The sequence below is a fragment of the Colobus angolensis genome, unplaced genomic scaffold, assembly GCF_000951035.1.
Source record: "Colobus angolensis palliatus isolate OR3802 unplaced genomic scaffold, Cang.pa_1.0 Scaffold355, whole genome shotgun sequence".
Taxonomy (NCBI): domain Eukaryota; kingdom Metazoa; phylum Chordata; class Mammalia; order Primates; family Cercopithecidae; genus Colobus; species Colobus angolensis.
Window position 1 is genome coordinate 604,120 of NW_012116877.1, and position 23,116 is coordinate 627,235.

Below are 23,116 nucleotides of genomic sequence, written 5' to 3' on the forward strand. Positions count from 1 at the left end.
CAGCCAACAGACACATGAAAAAATGCTCATCATCACTGGCCATCAGAGAAATGCAAATCAAAACCACAATGAGATACCATCTCATACCAGTTAGAATACAGCTGACTTTTGAATCCACACTGCCTGCCTTTAGATCCCTCGTTCTTCCCACGGGACTGTGATGGCTCCTTTAGGATAGCCAGAGGAGGAAATATCTTCTTTTGATTCACAGTAAGAATGTTTAGATGGGTCTCTACAAAGTAAGTTTAGGGCTTGCTCTGAACTTACTCTGGTCTGACCCTGCTCACCTTCCTAGCCAGCCCACAGGCGTCTTTGGTGAGTTCTACCAAATATTTGAATAAGAACTAACACCAGTCCTGCACAAACTATTTGAAAAAATAGAAGATAAAGGAACACTTTCTAACTCGTTCTGTGAGGCCAGTATTACCTTGATACCAAAACCAGACAAAGACATCACAAGAAAACTGTGGATAGACCAGTATCCCATTTGAATACAAATGTAGAAACCCTGAACAAAATATGAGTATTGTTTCTGGTCCTATCCAACACCTGATATTGTCACACTTAAAATTTTTTCCCTGTCTAGGCCAGGCATGGTGGCTCACGCCTCTAATCCCAGCACTTTGGGAGGCTGAGGTGGGTGGATCACGAGGTCAGGAGATCGAGACCATCTTGGCCAACATGGTGAAACCCCTTCTCTACTAAAATAGAAAAAATTAGCCAAGTGGTATAGGCATGTGCCTGTACCCCTGTAAGCTACTTGGGAGGCTGAGGCAGGGGAATTGCTTGAACCTGGAAGGTGGAGGTTGCAGTGAGCTGAGATAGCGCCATTGCACTCCAGCCTGGCAACAGAGCAAGACTCCGTCTCAAAAAAAAAAAACAAAAAAAAAAAACCCATCTGATAGGTATGAAATAATATAATATTCCTTTTATGTGCATTTGCTGATTACTGTTGTGGTTGAACATTTTTCTGTTGCTCCCCAGTCAGCTGTCTGGTTTCTTTTGTGAATTGTTGCTTGATTAGGTTCTATTGGCTTATTTTCATTTCTTCTTGATTAATATGAGTTTTTTAATCTGGCCTCTAGTCCAGTGTTAACATATGTTACAAATGTCTTTTATTTCTCTGTGCTTGCCTTTTAACTTTGTTTATGGCATCTTTTGACATATAGAACTTTATGTTTTCAATTAAATTTTTCACCCTTTTGTGGTTCTTCCTTTTGATATCATCTAAGAAACACTTTGTAATCCCAAGGTTATACTGATATTCTCTGGGACTCTGATATTCTCCTATTTCTTTTTCTTTTTTTTTTTTTCTTTTTTCTTTTTTTGAGACAAAGTATCACTTTGTCACCTAGGCTGGAGTACAGTGGTGCAGTCACGGCTCACTGCAGCCCCTGTCTCCTGGGCTCAAGTGATCCTCCCACCTCAGCCTCCCTTGTAGCTGGGACTATGGGCACATGCCACCACTTTTTGTAGAGCCAGGGTCTCGCTACATTGCCCAGGCAAGTCTCAAACTCTTGTGCTCAAGCGATCCTCCTTCCTCAGCCTCCCAAAGCATTGGGATTTCAGGAGTGAGCCACCACGACCAGGCTGTTTTATTTTATATTTAAGTCTTTTGTCTTTCTAGAATTGGAGAAGTGTGAGGTGTGGGGTTGGGGGTGTCTAATTTTATTGTTTTATATGGAAAACAAGTGTTCCAATACATTACATTGAATCTGAGCAAGATTTTTCCCTTTAGTAAATGTCTTTAAATGGAACAGTAGAATAAGAGTGGACCAGGTGCAGTGGCTCACACTTGTAATCCCAGCACTTTGGGAGGTTGAGGCAGGCAGATGACTTGAGGCCAGGAGTTCAAGACCAGCCTGGCCAACATGGTGAAACCCCGTCTCTACTAAAAATACAAAGATTAGCTGGGCGCAGTAGCAGGTGCCTGTAATCCCAGCTACTCAGGAGGCGGAGGCAGGAGAATCACTTGAACCTGGGAGGCAGAGGTTGCAGTGAGCGGAGATCATACCATTGTACTCCAGCCTGGGAGACAAGAGTAAAACTCCGACTCAAAAAAAAAGAGTGAATTGACCTGAGAGACAAAGGTATTCATGGACCAGATTATCCATTCACAAAATTTCACCTTGCTCCTTGATCTGTTTTAGAAGATAAACACACAGAGGTCAGAGACACCAAACAACCTCTAAAGTGTTGAGTACCTCCGAAGTGCCTTATAAATGTAGGAGAAAAAAGAAGCAACAGCACACTCCTGGAATGGGGATTGAGAGAATAAGCCATCTGCTTCACATTAAAATCTCTCCTTTACTGGCAGATAGGGAACTGCAGAGATATTTTTAGATTTGTTAAAAATAATAAAAAAAAATTTGTCCTGAGGCAGCAGCACACACTTGGCCTTATATATTTACCTAGGAGCAGTTATATTACTAACGTCTAAGCAACTTATTTTCTTATCTTTTTTTGTTGTTGATACTGTTTGTACACTAATGACATAGGAAGTTAAGGCTGATCTGGTTTTAGCAGCCTTTCTGTGCTAGGGCTTAGCCTAGGTGAATGACCCAGGGGTTGCTGGCCTTTAACCTGGATAGGTATGCTTTCTCCGAAGATGCAGTACAACTCAGAGCACAATTGATTACTGGATATTTCCTCCTGTCTTGTTACCTCAGGAGGAGCTGCCTTGCCCTAGATGAGAACAGTGCCTCATTTATTATAGTTCACACCCTTTACAATTCCCTGCAGCTCGTCAGTGGAAGGCTGGGTGGCTGGGCCTTGAATCTAATATACAGGCTATCTTAGATTCAGGTCTGGTGGGCAGGTTCAGAGCCAGCACTACAGAACTGCTGCCTGCTTGGGCTGACCTACATTTTCACCAGTATAGCACTCTCAGCAGCCAAGCCTCCCACTTAGTAAGAGAAATTCAGATTCATGCATTTTTCTGGAACTAACAGATTCGAGGGTCTATTTATTTTATTTCCTTCTGCCTATCAAAGAAAAGAAGCGGGGGTGGGGCGGGGGGATAGTACTTGCAAACCCTGCAGTTAGAACGTTTCCCATCTTTCTTTGTAGCTTTTTAGCCCACAGGACTAAAATGGGGTTTTGTGCTCAGGATCAAATTTTGTAGGCTGTGCCTCCTAAACATCTTTGTAGTTCCCCCTCTCTTCATCCTATTGCTAGTGTTGTAACTTTTCCTTTGGGCTACCGTAGTGACTTACTATCGTGTTCCTCCTTCTCTGATCTTAACTACTCTGAACTTTTCATGCTGCCGCTGGAGTAGTTTTTGTAAAACACACACAAGAAACCCCCAGTTTAAAACCCTCCAATGTTTTCCTATTTTTTTTTTTTAATTAATTCCATCCCTTAGCCTGGCATTCAAATCCCTTCACAGCCTGTCCCCTAGTCTACCTTTTTATCTTTATTTCCTGTCACTTTTCCCCACATGCAGTAAATTCAACTGTACTGAACTATTTGCCGTTTCCCTAATGTGATATGCACTTTCATACCTTCATGCATGGAATCAGTATATATTTCTTTGTCCCTGCCCTCTCCACACCTTGACAAACTCCTCCCATTCATTGTTCAAAGCCAACTGAAATGTTTATTTCTCTCAGAAGCCTTTCCCAACTATTCTAAACATGTTCTTCATTTCCTCCTCAGCATTCTGATAACACCTTCAGCATTCTCTGAATATATCTTACATATATTACACCTGTAGATTAATTTAAATAACTATATTATTTCCCCATTAGACTGTAAGTGCCTCTGTAAAGAACCTAGCACCCTGCTTGCCACAGAGTATTTGCCAGATGCTATGATGATGATGATGATGATGATGATGATGATGATGAAATCTAGATGCAGTCACTTTAGGCCTTCACTGACCACAATCACCATAGTCTTGTTATGTCAGTTCAATTATCTTTTTTTAATTGGGGAAAAACTATCAGCAGAAGAAGGAACAAGGCAAGAAGAATAATTGAATTGTTTTAAGGGAAGGGGATTTGTAAATTGAAGTCTGATCACTGGTGAGCAATCAGGGTGAGGGAAGATTGAAGGAATTGGGTCTGTTGGATTTGGACACAAGAAAATTCAGGAGGAATCATGGGTATCTTCATATCTCTAGCAGGCTGTCCTGGAGGAGAGGAAACAGACATGTTCTGTGAGGGGAAAACTAGGACCAGGAACTGGAGTGCAGTGGTGTGATCTCAACTCACTGCAACCTCTGCCTCCTGGGTTCAAACAATTCTCCTGCCTCAGCTTCTGCACTCCAGTGACTGAAAAAGTGTTCAGGGTAAGATACCTAATAAGTCAGATTTTTAGCTCAGAGTGAAGAATTTTCTAATTTCAGAGCTCTCCAGTCTGTGCTTCGACTCACTGAAGAGGTTCTGAGTGTACCATCATTAGAAGAGTATGCTGTGGGAGGCTGAGGCAGAAGAATTGCTTGAACTGAGGAGGCGGAGGTTGCAGTGAGTCGAGATCACACCACTATACTCTAGATTGGGTGACAGAGCGAGACTGTCTCAAAAATAAATAAATAAATAAATAAAAGAGTGGCCTGGCGTGGTGGCTCACACCTGTAATTCCAGCACTTTGGGAGGCTGAAGTGGGTGGATCACGAGGTCAAGAGTTTGAGACCAGTTTGGCCAACATGATGAAACCCCATCTCTACTAAGAATACAAAAACTAGCCAGGTGTGGTGGCATGTGCCTGTAATCCCAGCTGCTTGGGAGGCAGAGGCAGGAGAATTGCTTGAATCCAGGAGGCGGAGAGGTTGCAGTGAGCCGAGATTGCACCACTGCACTCCAGCCTGGCGACAGAGCAAGACTCCGTCTCGGGAAAAAAAAAGAAGAGTATGCTGGCAGAGGCTATGCTGCCAGTCATGTGTGCCACTATAAAGGGTATTCCTGTGCTGAGTGACAAATTGGCCTGAATCACCTCTAATACCTCTTCCAACTCTATAATTCAGTGCCTGTGATACTTTTCAATAACATGACCATGACCTTTCCACTGAGTGGAAACAGTAGTTGTTGTTTTATTTTTTTTTTAAACGCAGCCATCTTTGACCAAATTGACTCTCTAGAGTAATTTCCTATTTTCCTTGGTTTTGAAGATGAAGTAAAAGAATCTTGGCAAAGTAAATGGAAGCCAAATCCAGAGATTTTCTCTAAGTAGACTCATTTTGAGGAGAGGCAGGGAGGTTGGTAGGAATGGATATTGTCTCACTCAGCAGGTCTGGGTTCTGTCTCTACTCTCTACTTATTAGCTCTGTAAGAGAAGTCTTAATATCCTCGTCTCTAAAATGGAACTAGTAATATATTTTGTATCAGATAAAGAAGTGCCTAGCATAGTGGCCAGAACATAATACAGATTCAAAATTACATCCTTCCTCTTGCACTCTTCTTTATTATCTTGAGAGAATAAAGATTTTTTTGGTCTTGTTTTGGTTTTGATCACCCTAGGGGGTCATTTGCGGGGCAGTTTTCTTTTTAATTGTGAGCTTCAAACTGAAAATGTCTCCATTGCCTAAGTATTCTCCTACTCACAAAGAAGTAAGCCTCTTTGTCTTTTTGAGCCAGGGAGTTTGTCTTCCTCTAGCCTTTTGATACTCTGCTATTTTTAGCTCCTAAAGGTAAAGTATTTTCAGAAATAGTCCCCTGATTTCTGTTGAAAGTAATTTCTAATTTCCATATTAATCAAAAAATAGCTTTACATTTCTTTAGTCCTAATCCTAGTACCAACAAGAAAAGAGGATTAGATTGTATTGACATCTGTAAAGCAATTAAAATGTACACATCAAAATCCCAGAATACCTGATCACTACTGCAGCCTTTAGGATACAAAGGAGAAAGGCTAACTTGTGTCCATTTATTCTCTTCACTCTTGACCTTCAAAAAATACAAATACAAAAGGGGCAGGTTTGTTTCTAAGGACAAAGTGATAATTATTTGGTAGGTGTGGAAAAGGCATTGCTTTTGGGATTCCCTTCCCAGTATGACCACTGACTTGCTGAATAATCTTTTTGTTGTTGTTGTTGTTGAGACAGAGTCTCGCTCAGTCGCCCAGGCTGGAGTGCAGTGGCCCGATCTCGGCTGACTGCAAGCTCCACCTTCCGGGTTCATGCCATTCTCCTGCCTCAGCCTCCCAAGTAGCTGGGACTACAGGGGCCCACCGCCACGCCCGGCTGATTTTTTGCATTTTTAGTAGAGACGGGGTTTCACTGTATTAGCCGGGATGGTCTCGATCTCCTGACCTCGTGATCCGCCCGTCTCGGCCTCCCAAAGTGCTGGGATTACAGGCGTGAGCCACCGCGCCCAGCCGACTTGCTGAATAATCTTAACCAGAAAGTTACTTCACCTCTCAACCTCTATTTGTTTAGCTATAAAATGGGAGAAATCACATTAGGATTGACCTGAGGCTCAAATGAAAAGCAAGTGTGAAAATATCTTTTGTATGAGCCATGAGTGAAATATACATGGTATGTCTCAATGACAGTCATGTGTCATAAGACTGTAGAGATCCTGAGCTCAAGCGATCCTCCCACTTCAGCCTCCCAGAGTGCTGAGATTACAGGTGTGAGCCACAATGCCTGATCAGACTTAATGTATTAACAGTTATAAAACTCTTGGACTCAGGCAACGCTTGAGACCCTGTAATTAATAAATAAATAAAGAAGTAAGTAAGGTAAGAAGGTAAGGAAGGAAGGTAAAAAAAGAAGTAAGAAAGGAAGGAAAGAGAGGGAGGGAGGACCAAATAAAGCTCTCTGTAATGCTGCCTTATATAATATCTGCCAAGTTCAAGTGAATTAAAAATAATTCCACTTGGAAACATTGAAGGAACATTCTATAATTGCCCCTAAAGTGAAAGGCATCTGAAATGACAAAACAGGAGTGTGATTACCTGTGGCTGCACAATTTCTCACATGAAGCTGAACACAGATTTTGGCTATGAGACTGGATCTGGCTTCCCAGATTAGACCCCTGACTTTCTTCTTGAGAGGTAGCACGCCTCCAGATTGCTAATTAATTGACAAGTTAGCTACTTCAGTTCTAAAATCAGAAAATGATTAGGGGGTAAAGAGGTGAATTTTCTTTGGAATTGGAAAGGATTTAGGGAAAGGCATATTAACAAAGATACATTATTAAAGCTCCAATATTTACAAATCCCAAAGAAGCTTTTAGGGATTTAGGGATTTAATCTTTGACTTCTAAAACCAGCTTTTCATTGTCAGACAAAATACCAGTGAGCATCTAACAACTGCAGGAAGCAGTGAGACAGGCACTTATACACTGTTAAAACAAGTACAAATTGATGGTCTTTCTAGAAAACAGTATGGCAAAGTATGTGAAGGCTCTTACCATGTCATATCTCTTCACCTCTGCTATTTCTCTCGTCTGAGTCCCAACATCTATTGCTAGGAGCTTGCAGTAGGCTCTCAGCTGATTGCTATGCTTCTCTACCCCGTTATAGTCTGTTTTCAACACATCAATCAGAGTGACCCCTTTTCAAACATAAAGTCAAAGCATGTTACTGCTGAAAACCCTATGAGGTCTTCTCATTTCACTCAGAATAGAAGTCTAAGTCCTCACAGTGGCCTGTAAAGTCCTACATGAACTGGCCAGCCCTTTACCTCTCTGACTTCCTCTACTACTACTGCCCCCTCATTTGTTCCATTCCAGCCACACTGGCCTTTTTGCTATTCCTCCAACATTGCCCCATATGCTGTCCACCTTAGAGCCTTTGCACTGACTGTTTTGTCTGAAACACTCTTCCTTCAGCTATCTGCTTAACACTATCATTTCCTTCAAGCGTTTGCAAAAATAATACCTTCTCAATGTGTCTTACTCTGATTATTCTGTTTAATATTGCAGTGCCCTTACCCTCAACACTTTGGCACTTCTGATTCCCTTTACTTTGCCCATTTTCTCTTTTCCATAGCACTGAAGACTTTATGTTTAATATTTATCCAAGGGTGCCTTCTCCCACCCTCTTAGAATATAAATTCCACAAGGGAAGGGATCTGTGTTTTGTTCACTGACAAAAGTCCCTAAACCAGTGTCTGGCACCAAGTAGATACTCAAATTGTTGGATGGAGGAACTTTAAAAATAGGCCTACCCGGCCGGGCACGATAGCTCACACCTGTAATCCTAGCACTTCAGGAGGCCAAGGCAGGTGGATCATGAGATCGAGAGATCAAGACCATCCTGGCCAACATGGTGAAACCCCATCTCTACTAAAAATACAAAAATTAGCTGGGTGTGGTGGCACACACCTGTAGTCCCAACTACTCGGGAAGCTGAGGCAGGAGAATCTTTTGAACCCAGGAGGCAGAGGTTGCAGTGAGCTGATACAGCGCCACTGCACTCCAGCCTGGCGACAGAGTGAAACTCCATTTCCAAAAAAAAAAAAGGCCTATCCTTTAACCTAGAGATTTGACTTCTAGAATTCGTTCCTAAAGAAATAATCAGTCAGAGATTTACTTAGGTTATTTTAGTTTGTTAGCTATTATAAAAGTGAAATTTTCTTTTCTTTGAGACAGGGTCTCGCTCTGTCACCCAGGCTGGAGTGCAGTGGCACAATCTCGGCTCACTGCAACCTCCGCCTCGCAGGTTCAAGCGACTCTCCTGTCTCAGCCTCCCGAGTAGCTGGAATTACCAGGCATGCGCCACCACGCCTGGCTAATTTTTGTATTTTTAGTAGAGATGGGGTTTCACCATGTTGGCCAGGCTGGTCTCGAACTCCTGACGTCGTGATCCGCCCGCCTAGGCCTCCCAAAGGGCTGGGATTACAGGCGTGAGCCACCGCGCCTGGCCCAAAAGTGAAATTTTCAAACAACTAAAACAGGTAATGGTTAAATGATATATCTACATAGGGAATATCATAAAGATATTAAAATAAGCCTTTCGAAGAATATGTGATTACACGAGTAATTGTTTATAATGTTAAAGTGAAAAAGTAGAATATATAACAGTGTATACCCCTACCTCATATCATATATAAAAATTAACTCAAATGGATCAGTGATCTCAATATAAGCCAAAACTATAAAGCTATTAGAAGAAAACATAAGGGTCAATCTTCATGACCTTGGATTAGGCAGTGGATTCTAGATAGGACACCAAAAGCATAATCAACAAAAGAAAAAAATAGGTAAATTGGACTTAAATAAAAATTGAATTTTTTTTTGCATCAAAGGCAATATCAAGAAAGTAAAAAGACAACCCACAGAATGGGAGAAAATATTTGTAAGTAATACATCTGATAATGGTTTACTATTCAGAATGTATAGAGAACTTCTGCAGTATAACAGCAAAAAGACAAACCACCCAGTGAACAAATGGGAAAATGCCCTGTAATCCCAGCACTTTAGGAAGCCAAGGCAGGAAAATCACTTGAGGCTAGGAGTTTGAGACCAACATGAGCAATATAATGAGACCCAGTCTCTAAAAAACACAAAAGCAAAACAAAGCAAAAAAAAAAAAAGGCAGGGCATGTTGGCACGTACCTGTAGGCCCAGCAGGAGGCTGAAGCAGGAGGATTGCTTGAGTCCAGGAGTTTGAAGCTACAGTGAGCTATGATCCTGCCATTATACTCCATCCTGGGTAATAGAACAAGACCCTGTCTCTAAAAAATAAACAAATAATTGTACTTTAAAATTTATTATTATTATTATTATTTATTTTATTTTATTTTTTTGAGACGGAGTCTCACTCTGTCACCAGGCTGGAGTGCAGTGGTGCCATCTCGGCTCACTGCAGCCCCAGCCTCTTTAGTAGCTGGGACTACAGGCATGTGCCACCACACCCAGCTAATTTTTGTTATTTTTTTAGTAGAGACAGGGTTTCACCTTGTTTGTCAGGCTGGTCTCAATCTCTTGACGTCTTGATCTGCCCGCCTCGGCCTCCCAAAGTGCTGGGATTACAGGCGTGAGCCACCGCGCCCAGCCAAATAATTGTATTTTTAAATGGGAAAATGATTTGGATAGACATTTCTCCAGAGAGGATATACAGATAGCCAATAAGTACACGAAAATATGCTCAACATCATTAGTCGTTAGGGAAATGCAAATCAAAACCACATTGGGATCCCACTTCACACTTACTATAGGATGGCTATAATAATAATAATAGAAAAGAACAAGAATTGTTGAGGATGTAGAGAAATTTTAACTCTCATGCATTGCTGGTGGGAATGTAAAATAGTACAGACATTGTAAAAAACAGTTTGGTGATTCCTTAAAAAGCTAAACATAGAATTACTATATGACCCAACAAATCTACTACTTGGTATGTATCCCGAAGATTTGAAAACAGGTACTCAGACAGATGCTTACATGTCATTGTTTATTGTACCATTATTCACAATAGCCAAAAGGTGGAAACAACCTAGGTGTCCCTCAACAGATGAATGGATAAAGAAAATCTGGCATATACACACAGTGGAATATTGTTCAGCCATAAAGAAGAAGAAAGTTTTGGTACATGCTACAACATGAATGAACTTTAAACACATTATGCTAAGTGAAAGAAGCCAGACACAAAAGGACAAATAGTGTATGATTTCACTTACATAAAATAGGCAAATTCAGAGAGACAGAAAGTAGATTAGAGGTTACCAGGCTGAGTATTGGGGGATGTATTGTTAATGGTTACAGAGTTTCTGTTTGGGATGATGAAAATGTCTTGGAAACAAATAGTGATGATAGTTGCATAACATTGTAAGTGTCATTAATGTCACTGAATTATATATTTAAAAATGGTTAAAATTGTAAATTTTATATTACACGTATTTTACCATGATAAAAAAATTTCAAAAAAATCCCCCAAACCGAATATAGTATACTGTGGTGAGCTGGAGCTGGTTTGTGTAAGCTCTTGAGAGCTGATTGTGGGCACCTCTTCCAAGCTACTCATTCAGTGATGTTGGTAGCATCAAATTGGTCATGGTGGAAGCATTTATGCCATGGCAGTTGGCAAATGCTGCAAAGCAGCTCCCATTTCCAGCCCCTTCGAGCCTGTTGTTAAATATTTACCAGCACACCACTGAATATATGTGTATAAAAATGTGTAGAAAGCCATCTGGAAAGATAGATGTCAAACTGTTAATGATGTTACCTCTGGGGAGGAGAGTAGTATTGTGGCAGGAATGTGAAAGTAAACTTGAACATAAAAAGTGTAAACTTCAGTATTACTTCCATTGTTTGTTGTTTTTTTTTTGGGGGGGGGTGCGGGGGAGATGGAGTCTTGCTCTGTCGCCCAGGCTAGAGTGCAGTGGTGTGATCTCGGCTCACTACAGCCTCTGCCTCCCGAGTTCAACTGACTTTCCTGCCTCGGTCCCCATAGCAGCTGGGACCATAGGCGCCCACCACCACGCCTGGCTAATTTTTGTATTTTTAGTAGAGACGGAGTTTTGCCATCTTGGCCAGGCTGGTCTCGAACTCCTGACCTTGTGATCCACCTGCCTCAGCCTCCCAAAGTGCTGGGATTACAGGCGTGAGCCACTGTGCCTGGCCACTTCCTTTTTTTTTTTTTATGGTGAGCATATAGACATATTTCTTGTATCGCTTTTAAAAAATAGACCAAAAAGTCTGCATATATTGGGATTTTGGTATTGGTAACTTTTCTCTTGAGAGGCTGAAAACTGGTCACATATGCTATCTGAAATAGCCCATGGAGGGACTGAAGGCCAAGCCTAGGACTTGGATTCTATTTCCTCAAAAATCTGCTTTTTTTGTTTGTTTGTTTTTCGCCTAACTAAATAAGCGTTTTCTTATCTCTCTGTAGGTTACCCCACAGCCTATCCAGCAGCTGCCCCTGCCTACAATCCCAGCCTGTACCCCACCAATAGTCCCAGTTATGCTCCAGGTAAAGAGAAAATGGGGACCTAGCAGTGGCGAATGGGGTAGGAAGGGGGACTCTATATGGAAAAACAAAACCACTTGCTGGCCTTTTCCTGTTCTTAATTGCTCCGGGCCCAGCCTGTCCAGGCTTGATTTTCCTGGGAGTCCCCTCTGGGAACTGGGACAGTCAGCCTCAGGGTGGGGGCGGGAATAGAATCTCCTCCACTCTGTCTGGGACTTAAGGTTGACTCATCTCTCCCATGCTGGAATACCTGAGACCTGCATCCTCCTCATAGAACCTTTTCTGCTCTCCCAAGCAATGTCCAAATTCATTCTCTGCTGAGTTTTCCCTGAGGCTGCCACTGGGACACACATACACCTTGGGACACACACACCTTGGGGCACACACACACACCCACCCCTACACACCTTGGGGCACACACACACACCCACCCCTACACACCTTGGGGCACATACACACACACACACGCTCTTGCCACCAGAGGGTAAAGAGCTGGTTTTCAAGCTGAGATAAGCTACTTGTTTTTCAAAATTAATAAAGGCCCAACACTTGGATTGAGGTTGAAATGGGTTTGAAAATGTTGAAAAGGTTTTTTCTATTTTGGGCTCGGAGCATTGCAGCAGTCTTAGTTCTGATCTTAACCCTCATGCTCAGTTGGTGCTCTAATACTCAAGAGCAGGAGAAAGAGTATGGGCTCTGTGGTTAGAAAGTCCTGGGTTTGAATCCTGATTACCCAACTCACTAGTTCTAAGGCCTTGGGCAAGTCACCTCACCTCTCTTAAGATTCAAATGTGACTGCCTGCCTCAGGGTTGTGGATGGTTTTATGTAAGTTTCATTTACTCAACAAGTATTTGTTGAATGTCTTCCATACTGGGATAGAAAAATTAAAAGATGCCATCTTTGCCTGCCTGAAGTAGCTCCCACTTGGGAATCTGGCATATAAACTCATTGCAGTGCTAATCTGCTAAGTATTGTAAAAAGGAATACGTATAAGGGAAGGAGGAGGGAACAACAGTCTGCTTGGGGTGAAAGTGCAGGGGAGGCTTCAGAGAATGGAGAACAATAGAGATTTGAAGGAGAAGTAGAAGCTGTTCTTTAAGCACACAAGGAATAATGGGCATTCCAGGCAGAGTAGAGCATGGGCAGAGGCTTAGAGATGTGAGAACATGACACTGTGAGGAACGTAGAAGCAGGGGAGTGGTTAAACTGTGAGCAGCTAGATGAATCTGAACTGTAGATACACAAGGGCCGGATTTGGAGAGGCCTTGAATGTCCTGATAATACGCAACAACCCGGCCCCCCCGCCCTCCCCGGCCCAGCAACCCATGCCATTTTCTTGTTTAGCACTTATCATTATAGAATTAGAAAGCTTCAAAAGACCTTAGAGATCCTCCAGTTCAACCTCTTCTCTTCACAAAGGAGAACCAAAAAGCAGTGTTTTGTCCCAAGTTACCCAGTGAGTCAGCATTCGCATAAGGACTAGAATCTTTGGCAGATCTCCTGACTCTCGTCCTATGCTTTTCTCTGCCGATCTAGTATTTATTCTACTGTCATTCTCTTTCTTGGGGCTTACTTAAAGGAGGAAAGAATGCAGGTTGTCTGAAGACCTAGATTTGAGTCCTGACTCTGTCATTTCCTAGATTCACAACCTTAAAGTCACCTGACCTATCTGAACCTCATTTCCCCCATCTCTAAGTAGGAATCATATCATAATTATACACACACACCATGAAGTTATCACACAGCCCCTCTTTTTGGGACAAACAAGAAGAACTATTTTATGTAAATAGGTGATGGTATCCCCTAAGGTGCTTACATAGATGTGTCATTTCACAGACATTTTGACCCACCCTGTTATGCCCAAGACACTTTGGAAGACCTTGTAGATGATTCAAACTTGAGGAAGCTGTAATCACTGCCTTTGGAAAGCTTATGAAGGGAGCAGTGACACATGGGCTAAAGTTCTATAATGGTATCTCAGCATTGGTTTTATATTTACCTTTAGTCAATATGACATATAATATTTTCCCCAAGATCTATGATAGAAGACAAAAATAATAAAAGCTACAGAAATTCTCTCTGATAATCAAATTTGGTAAGTTCTAAACTACAATGGCTTCGAGGATCATGTATATCATATATAAATAAATGATTTAAATGTAAGTGCTATGAGATCTGTGAACTGACTTTGTAAACTGTCTAGACTAAAACAAAATGAGTTGTTGCAGAAGGTCAAGTAAGATCAAGAATGAAGAAGATTCATTGTCTTTCTAGTCAGGAGGCCATCAGTGACCTCATTGGAAGCATTGTCAGTGAGGTGGTGAGGCTAGAAACCAGAGTGCAGTGAATCAGGAGTCAAGAAGTAGATTTAGCATATATAGCCTATTCTTACTAGAAGCCTAGCTACCAGGAAAGGAAAAACAAAAGGACACTGACTAGAAGTGAATGTAGGGTTGAAGGAAGATTTTCTCGGATATGAGTGTGGGGTACTGATAGGAAGGTGCAAGTGGAGAGGACAAGTCAGAGACACAGGAGAGGTGGTGCCAGTCAGAGCCAGGCCTCCACAGAGGCTGCTGTAGGGGTGGGAAATCTGGAGCTCAGTTCTCTTCTTTGGTTTGGGAAGTTGAGTAGCGGGTGGAGACAGGGTGCCTCACGCGGGAGGGCAACTAAAGGAAAGACTAAAGGAAAGGTGACAGGTAGATATGCTTAGAATAAATTGCCCAGTGGAAAGTGGGAGTTCTCATCTAATGACCTTGATTTGCTTAGACAGAGGGGAGTAGGGATCAAGGGAGGGTTCTTAACCAGGGAGGTCAGGATGTGAGAGCCTCACAGGAAGGAGTAGGACTGGAAACTACCAAAAGATAACAGAGCAGGGTCACACTGGGGGCCCATCTGAATGGTGGAGGCTGTGAATTTGTCCAGGCTGTCATGCCCAGCACTGGGCTATTTTCTCATAATGTTGGATTGTGGGATTGTTTTAGAATCAGTTTGCCAATAAGTGAAAAGACATGGAATAAATAGCTACTGTTTATTGAATGTTTTCTATGTGTCAGGAACTGTTTGAAGTTCTTTATCTATATTAGCTTGTTGCATATTGCAATAAACTTTTGAGGTTGGTACCCTTATTATCCCCATTTTCCAAATGGGAAAACTAAAACTTAGAGAAGTTACATAACTAGCCCAAAGATCCAAGCCCCGCACCTTGCCACTGTGCCACATGAGCTCTTAACTGCTACACTGTAGTTGCGTCAGTGGGCCAGAGAGAAATTAAGGCATTAGACTGGCTAAAGAGGGAAAGGAGTGCAGATAGGAGGAGGCTGAAACTGTAGGGAAAAAAAGAGAGATTGAGATTGAGTACATCCTGGCATGTGTATTCAGCTTTAATTTTAAAACAAGCAAAAAGTAAGCCCTCATCTAACTTGATTTTCCCCCATTTTGTTTTTAAAAGTCAACATATTTCTACTAAAGTCACCCAGACTGTTTTCTCAAAAACGCACAAAATCCACAAGAAAGGGTAATGTTAGAGTACTGTATTTAAAGACCCCAAACTCGGAGTTGAAAGACCTAGGTTGTAGCACTAGCTTTGCTTCTGATTTTGGTGTGACCTTGGGAAGATCCCTTTCCCTTTGAGTTACTTACACACACACACACACACACACACACACACACACACACACACACACAGAGCATATTTTGGAATGCTGGCCTCTGGATTCACAGTGCAGGTTTCCTGACTGTGGGAGACTTCCTACCATGGAGAAGCTGGCTCAAGGTCAGAGAGGACGGTGTAGGTTACTCTCACCTTCCTGCCAGAGCCAGCCATTTGTGATGCAGAGAGGTGCCTTCAGAAGGAACCAGGCTCTTAGGTTTAAATTTCTTTCAGCTGCTTTAAGGAGACCAAGAAATTGCTTGAGAGAAAGCTATTTTTAGCAGCTCTGAGTACCCTAAGATGTCATCTGTCCAGGATGCAGGGAAACATTTCACTCTTTTCATCGGTTCTGAAAGCAATGTGGGTATTTGGAGCTTTTTCCCAAGCTCTTAATGATTTCAGGGATCTTATTTAAGAACTCTTTGACCCCATAAGAGGTAGGAGCCAATCAAGACTTGGCTTTTAGAATCTAGGCACCTATTAATGGTAACCTGGCTTGAAAATAAATGAAGGGATGGATAAACAGATGAACTAATACAGATAGAAATAAAATAACCTCCTCATGAGAATCTGTTGACAAAAACATTTTCCCCTATTGTCTCATTTGATTTCATAGCATCCCTATAAAGTAGAAATGCATTATTCCCATTTTACATGCAACAGACTTGGAGAAGAGTAGGGAAAAGGAATTTGTGCTTTCTGAACAGCTGCCCTGTTCCAAGCCCTGCACAAGTCATGTTACAAACGTTCATTTTTACCTTAGTCTTGTAAGTTAGGGCTTCCTGCCTCCAACTTTGTTCAAACAGGTTAAATAAGTTGCCCAAAGTTATACAGCTAAAAACCAGTAGATTTGGGAGGGCAAGGCAGGAGGATCCCTTGAGGCCAAAGGTCAAGACCAGCCAGGGCAACATGATAAGACCCTGTCTCTACAAAAAATTAAATTAAAAAAAATAGGCAGGCTTGGTGGCACGCACCTGTAGTTCCAGTTACTTAGGAGGCTGAGACAGAAGGATCACTTGAACCCAGGAGCTGGAGGCTGCATTGAGCTATCATTGCACCACTGCGTTCCAGCCTGGGCAACAAAGTGAGACCCCGTCTCCAAAAAAAGCAGTATAGCTGGGATTCAAACCCAACTTGTCTGACCCCACAACCTGTGCTCCTTCTATAGCACCACAGTGACCCAGAGGCTTCAGGGATGGAGTGCCTCTGCATTGGTCCTATCTCAGAGGTTTTACAGACAGCTCTTTAGAGGCCAAAGATGGTGATATTGTCTCTGAACCTTCACTTCCTCTAACACAAAGTCTCTGTCATATGTGAAATCCCTCTGCAGTTCCTGGGATAACTGAAATGTATTATAACAGACAAACAAAAAGCAGGAACTTGGGCTTGTTCACATCCAGGCAGCTCTGGGTCAGCTGCCTAGAAGACACTATGGCATCCAGGGGCTCTCTGCATTGAATGGACTTTCCCAGATGACAAGTCTGTCACCCTCTCTAGGGTAAAAGTGCTTCACATCTTTATTTACTATTTTTGTGAAGCTGGGGGGAAACTGCTATCGCAAAACAAAGTCTGTTTATGTAACTGCGATGTATACAACTTTGCACAAATTCTTAGTGGTAATTTCAACTAACATTTCTATCCAACAGAGTTTCAGTTCCTGCATTCAGCTTATGGTAGGAAAGCTATTTTTCCTCATCTGTATTACAGCCTATGAATGTGTTATCTCATAACAATGGTAGATCCCCTCTCCTCTCCTCTCCAAATCCCATCCCCTAGGCTTGGGCTCCCCCCAGGTGGCTCAGCAGCAGTTCCTAAAGCATGCAGGAACATGTCTGATGGTGCCAAAATCATGGGTTGGAGACACACATGAACCGTCCCTAGGGCAGCAGCAAAGGATCGTGGCATTAAAAGGCGTCTGTCACCCTAACCTGGCTGCTGAATTCAAACAAATGAACAAAAATTCCAGGACCTGCATGCAGCTCCTCAGTTGGCTTTGTGGCAGCCTCTGTGAAGGAGTACCTGGATTATGCCTATTAGAACCCAAAAAACTAGTTTGCCCCAGGATCAGATTTTCCATCTCCATCGGCAGTCTGACATGTTTGAAGACCTGGTTGACTTTAGATACAATCTGTTCCCTTAGCCCAGAACTTGAGCTCTGGGCTCATTTTCCTAGAAGATGCTGAGAGGTGGGGAGAGGGGGGCAAGCGTGCTAATGAATGAGGGACCAGAACTGGGTTCTCTGGACAGTGTGGACTCCAGGCCCAAGGCACCACGGGAACTTCTGGGCACCTGTGAGGGTCCCAGCAGTATAACTTGACTAGGTCCTTTTTGTCATAGACAGGAAGGGACCATGGGAGGGACTTGCAACTTTCACCACCCTCACCTGGGCTGTTCAGGAAAATGTTTTTGTAAAATCTCTGCACCCTTTCTCAACTTTTAACCTTGAATTATTTGGATGCTGGAAATTGAATTTGTGTATCGCGCATCTGTCAGGAGATGAGCTGTGAAATTTCTCCTTGCCACTGCTGTGGGCTGTGTGATCTTGGGCAATTTACTAATGTCTCCAGGCCATAGATAAATTGTTTAATTTCATATGATCTCTGAGGTCCCTTTAAATGCTAATACACTGTCCTCTTACAATTTTATTACTTCAGTTTTGTTAGTCGCAGACCTGTTTCTCATATAGTCATTTTTTGTTTGCCTCAGGATATGTGAACCTGGACAGAAGGGTGCATAAAAAGTTAGAGAAGTTCTCATTCTTCCCCTTCCAGTTATAGCATCTGAAATAGATCTGCATAAAGAATACAGATGGAGCTCTTCACTTTATAAAATTCTGTGCCAGGCCCTAAGATGGCCCTTTGAAAATATGAAGACTAGTAAGACAAGGGGCTTGTTCTCAAGGAGCTCACAGTTTAGTGGAGAGAAGACATGCTATTAAGTACAGGTGCTTCCAAGAATCACAGGGATTGGGATAGTCAGTTTATAGGGATGCATGAGAGAGCTGTGTTTAAGGGGTGGGGAGAAGGAAAGGCTTCATAGTAGGTGTGAGTCTTCAGCTCATGATTGATGGATTAATTAATGTTACCAGATGGAGTTTGGGGAGAGACATGCCAGAAGAGGTAGCAGTGTGGACAAAAACATGGAGATGTGAAGCTCCTTGACATATTCTGGGAATGATAAGCAGTTTCTGTGGCTGTAGTATGGGCAGGAGATTGACAACAGTGAGAGAGTCTAGAGAGGTCATTGGGACAAGATGATCATGGTGGGGCACTGAGTGCTACACAGGAGTTCAAACTTTAGCTTAGAGTCAGTGGAGAACTATGGAATGTTTTCAAGAAAGGGGATTTTATGATTAGGTTTAGGTCTTAGGTATATTGCTCTGAATGCAGCTTGAACATTGGAGGGAGCAGATTTAACATGAGGAAGCAGTTGCAGTAGTTCAGATGAGAGATGATGAGAGCTTCAGTTAGAGCTGTAGCCTATAACTTTGGAGATGGAAGAGGGGACGAATAGCAGAACTAGAAATTAGAAGACTGGGTGACACTTTATTTTTGACCCTCACATCAGTACTATGAAGCAATCAAGGAGTGATGATTATTGCCATTTTATGAGACAACAAAACTGAAGCTTAGAAAGGTTAAGTGACTTGCCCAAGATCCTACAGCTATTAAGTGGCAGAGCCCAGGCTACAACTCAGATTTCCTGACTCAGTGCATTGTTCAGGATGATGGTCCCTTGCTGCCTCGTCTCCTTGTAAATGTGCTTAACAGATTGTTCAACTGTCAGAGGGCGTGAGGGCCCCGTATCCAGGAAAGTGAACAATGCAGCACCTGGGTGTGGGCAGCGTGCTGTGACTGGGCCCGTGGCCCTTCACCGCCAAGGGTTCTCTCTCTCTCTCATTTAATTGAGGGATAACACATAGACAGCAAAGTATATAAAGTACACTAATCTTAAGTGTGCAGCTTAATGATGTCTTTACATATGTATATGCCTATATTTAACTACCTCAGTTCAAAATACAAAACATCTCTAGGAAGTGGTACTTTTCAGGCACGCAAAGGCAGGCATGCCATTCTGAGCAGCCTCCTCTGTGACCATGCCTCTAAAAGCTTCAGTTGGAATTGTCTTCATCCCACAACTGAGCTCTGAATCGCTCCCACCAATAGAACAGGTGACTTTAGAATTATATACAGAGGGGCTGGATCACATGGTACAACTAACTAATGGGGAGGTCAAGTGGACAGCTAATATTTGTTTTTTGATGTGTTTTCACATTTATCTAGTTATTTAAATTACAAGGATTCAAACATACAGAGACGTACAGAAAACACTAATTCATTTTCTTTATAATGAAACCAGAAGAAAATAAAGAAAAATATTTTTATTCAGAAAAATATATAGTATAGTTCATGTCATCAGTTGGGAAAGACATAGTAACCAAAGGCACAGTCGCACTTGCTTCTTTCCTGGTTAACCTGGAACATTATTTTACTATGTGTCATGCTGTCTTGTTCACTCCCTGGTTGGCGTGTGGCTGTGTTGCATCCCCAGCTAGACCATAAGTACCTTGTGTGCGGTGACTGTGACCCAGGTGTGTTCCCTCCCACCCGCGGCGCTCCCCTCAGTGCTGAGTGCAGTGTAGGCCTCAGTCACTCTTTGGATAAAAGAGTGATTTGCTCTTTTGTAAAGAGTAAGTTAAGTTAGACTTACTAACTTTAATGGTCACACAGTCCTTCAGGCTAATGTCAGACTTTTGGCTTATGATGAAAATTATGGTAAAGTATATACAACTTGGAGGAAAAAATTTGAATGTAATAGAACCTCCAAATTCTCTAAATTCTTACAGCCAAATTCAGGCCTCCTGCCCCCTGATAGTGTTCCTGTGGGGTCTTAAGGGCATGGGCTTGCTTTATCTGACTTTTCAGAGCTACATAGAGAGTTGTTTTGGGTGGCGACTACTTTCCAGCCACATGTGTTGCAGAGTCTAAATTTGGAGACATGTTGATAAGATTTTTTAACACTGATTGGATTCTTTACCCCCTTCCTGTTTCCCACCCCCCAAAGAAAAGAAACGCAAAATGATTGTTTAAAATGGACTCTTCTCCTCCTGCATTGTCTGCAGAGCCATGTCTTGATGTCCAGGAAAGGCCCTAAGCTCTATATGGAGTTCTGCTGAGTCTCCATTTCTCTTAACAGAATTATCCTTTTAGTGTGACTTTCCTGCCCATGATTTCCTTCTCATTTCTCAGCATCTGCTGTATATATCGCAGGCCATTAATGCAAACACAGAGTCAGCCTACAATAGCCATAATTCTAGTCTTGGTTCAACAAAAACAGCACAGTCCTTGACCTGCTCTGGCCCCAGTACTTCTGGGAGAGAAGGAACCAGAGGTATTACCTGTTACCTGAATGGGCAGAGAGGGTTACGAGATCTCTCTAGAGGTAGAATGTCCTTGTCCTGGTGGAATTAGAGAGTGTATAGGCATACTTTATTCTCATAACACCCTGTCTTAACCTCTTATTTAAATGTTTTAAGTATTGCCAATGCAGCCCCCACCTTCTGCTAATATACTATGTAACACCCTATATCCATGACCCCCCCAAGACTTTGAGTGGAAAAGATGTTGCTAAAATTATTCTTTTTACCATAAACAGAAATTTGAGTCAAGAATGTTTCCCCTCTAGTGTTTGAAATTATAACAAGGAAAATGTCTGAAAAGTTAGGCAAGTCCCACTTCAGAACTCTGTTTCTTTTCTCCTTCCCCCTCAGGATACCATGAAGGTAAGTTTTTTGAGTCACTCCCCACTTCTAAAACCTATCATCCTTCAGATGTCTCGAGCTGAGCTTTCAGTCAGCCTGGGAAGTCTCTGCACATCTTAAACTGGGCCTCATCTATATTTCATACCTACCCCAAATTTCATATGTGCTTTCTTAATGGCCCAAAAGACCACCTCTAATTTATGAGGAGATATCCCACATGGGGCACCCAGTAACACCTAAGTAGGAGATATTCAGGGGTATGCAAGAAGTATGTCTGGCCTCAGCTGGGTGTACAGGAGAAGGAGTTATTAGCAAGGAGTACCCCACTGGCTAACTAGGTTCAGTGCAGCACAGTGCCCAGTGCCTTTTAAGCTACCATGGCCACAGCTCAGTCCCTTCAGAAGGGATGGTAGTCCAACAAGGTTCATGTAATGCGGTCATTATTTGTGGGCCTGTCTTTGAAAGCAGCTTATAAATACACCTCCAGATGGTATTTCAGACAACCAAGAGTGTTCAACTGATCTGGTGAACACACAAAGGCTCCCACGTTGCTACACATTAATGGGAAAGTGACTGAGGAATATATCAGAGCCTTAGGCCACAGTGTCAGGTAGTAGGAGATGGCATTCATGGGCATCTTTGTGGTTTTAGTAGGAGCTAGAAAATCCTGACTCTTTTAGTATAAATTCAGATTTCCTTGATTTCGCTCATTTGGAAACATACTTCAGGCATTCCTCCTAACCCACTCAACCATCTCAGAAAGGCTGAACCATCCTGTGTGTCTGAACAAGCCCCTTGGGTTGTATGTTTCTGTCCAGCACAAGACCCTTGCTTTGTGTCTGTGATTGGTGGTGGCCACTTCTTATTTCTGCCTAATGACATTCTTGTGTCTTCCCTTAAGCAACTCTGCTGATGAAACAGGCCTGGCCACAGAACTCGTCTTCCTGTGGCACTGAAGGCACCTTCCACCTCCCAGTGGACACCGGGACCGAGAACCGAACTTACCAAGCATCCTCTGCGGCTTTCAGTAAATACAGCCTGTCTCCTTTCCTTGTTCCCCTTGGTTGGGACTGATTTGTTTCTTAGGAAGAAAGGAAAGGGAGCTTTTAAAAATGACATTTATGAGATAAATACTGTTTTAAGAGGTTCTTTTACCCAGGCAAAAAATTGGCCCTCCTTATTCAAGAAAGGTCATCCTCTTTGATCATGCACTCAGCTTTGGGGAGACACAAAGCACTGAGGGAGGGAGAAGGAAATACTCACCTGGCCAACAAGTTGTTTGGGGAAGGACTGTTACTGCTTTTTAGGGGGAAAGGACAGAGGGCACATTTTGAAGGTCTGTGGGTCTTTGGACAGAGAGGGCTCCCCCTCTAGCACAGGGCTTGTTAGTCTCAGCACTATTGACATCTAGACCAAATCATTCTTTGTTATGGGGGCGCTGTCCTGTGCATTATAGGGTGTTTAACAGCATCTCTGGCCTCTACCCTACATGCCAGTAGGAAAGCCTCATTGTGACAGCCAAAAATGTTTCTAAACATTGCTAAATGTCCCTTACAGGGCAAAGTTGCCCTCTGTATGAGAAACACTGCCCTAGTGGAAGCTGCACTGTGGGACCAAGATGTGTATGAGGAGTCTTCAGGGAGGCCAGAAACCAGCTAGCCAGTCAGACTCGTCATATTCATCCTGAGGCTCAGTAGGGTAACTGATGTTGTCACCTTCACGTCTAATTTTTAACACAAAGTGGTTCCACTGGGGAAATGAGGACCAATGTTTAGAAATTACTGAGTGGCGGCTGGGCGCGGTGACTCACGCCTGTAATCCCAGCACTTTGGGAGGCTGAGGCGGG

General features: G+C 42.7%; 1 protein-coding gene across 3 annotated transcripts in view; it reads left to right on the forward strand.

Moving 5' to 3' along the window:
• Nucleotides 1-23,116, forward strand: part of FAM168A (family with sequence similarity 168, member A) — a 211,207-nt gene that overhangs the window by 173,364 nt on the left and 14,727 nt on the right. For 2 of the 3 annotated variants that reach the window (XM_011953031.1, XM_011953032.1), the window contains exons 3-4: nt 11,782-11,862; nt 22,172-22,297. In XM_011953031.1, the coding sequence (XP_011808421.1) occupies nt 11,782-11,862; nt 22,172-22,297 (207 nt within the window). Of the gene's footprint in view, nt 1-11,781; nt 11,863-17,155; nt 17,183-22,171; nt 22,298-23,116 lie in introns of all 3 variants that reach the window. The other variant, XM_011953030.1, reaches the window with a different exon arrangement.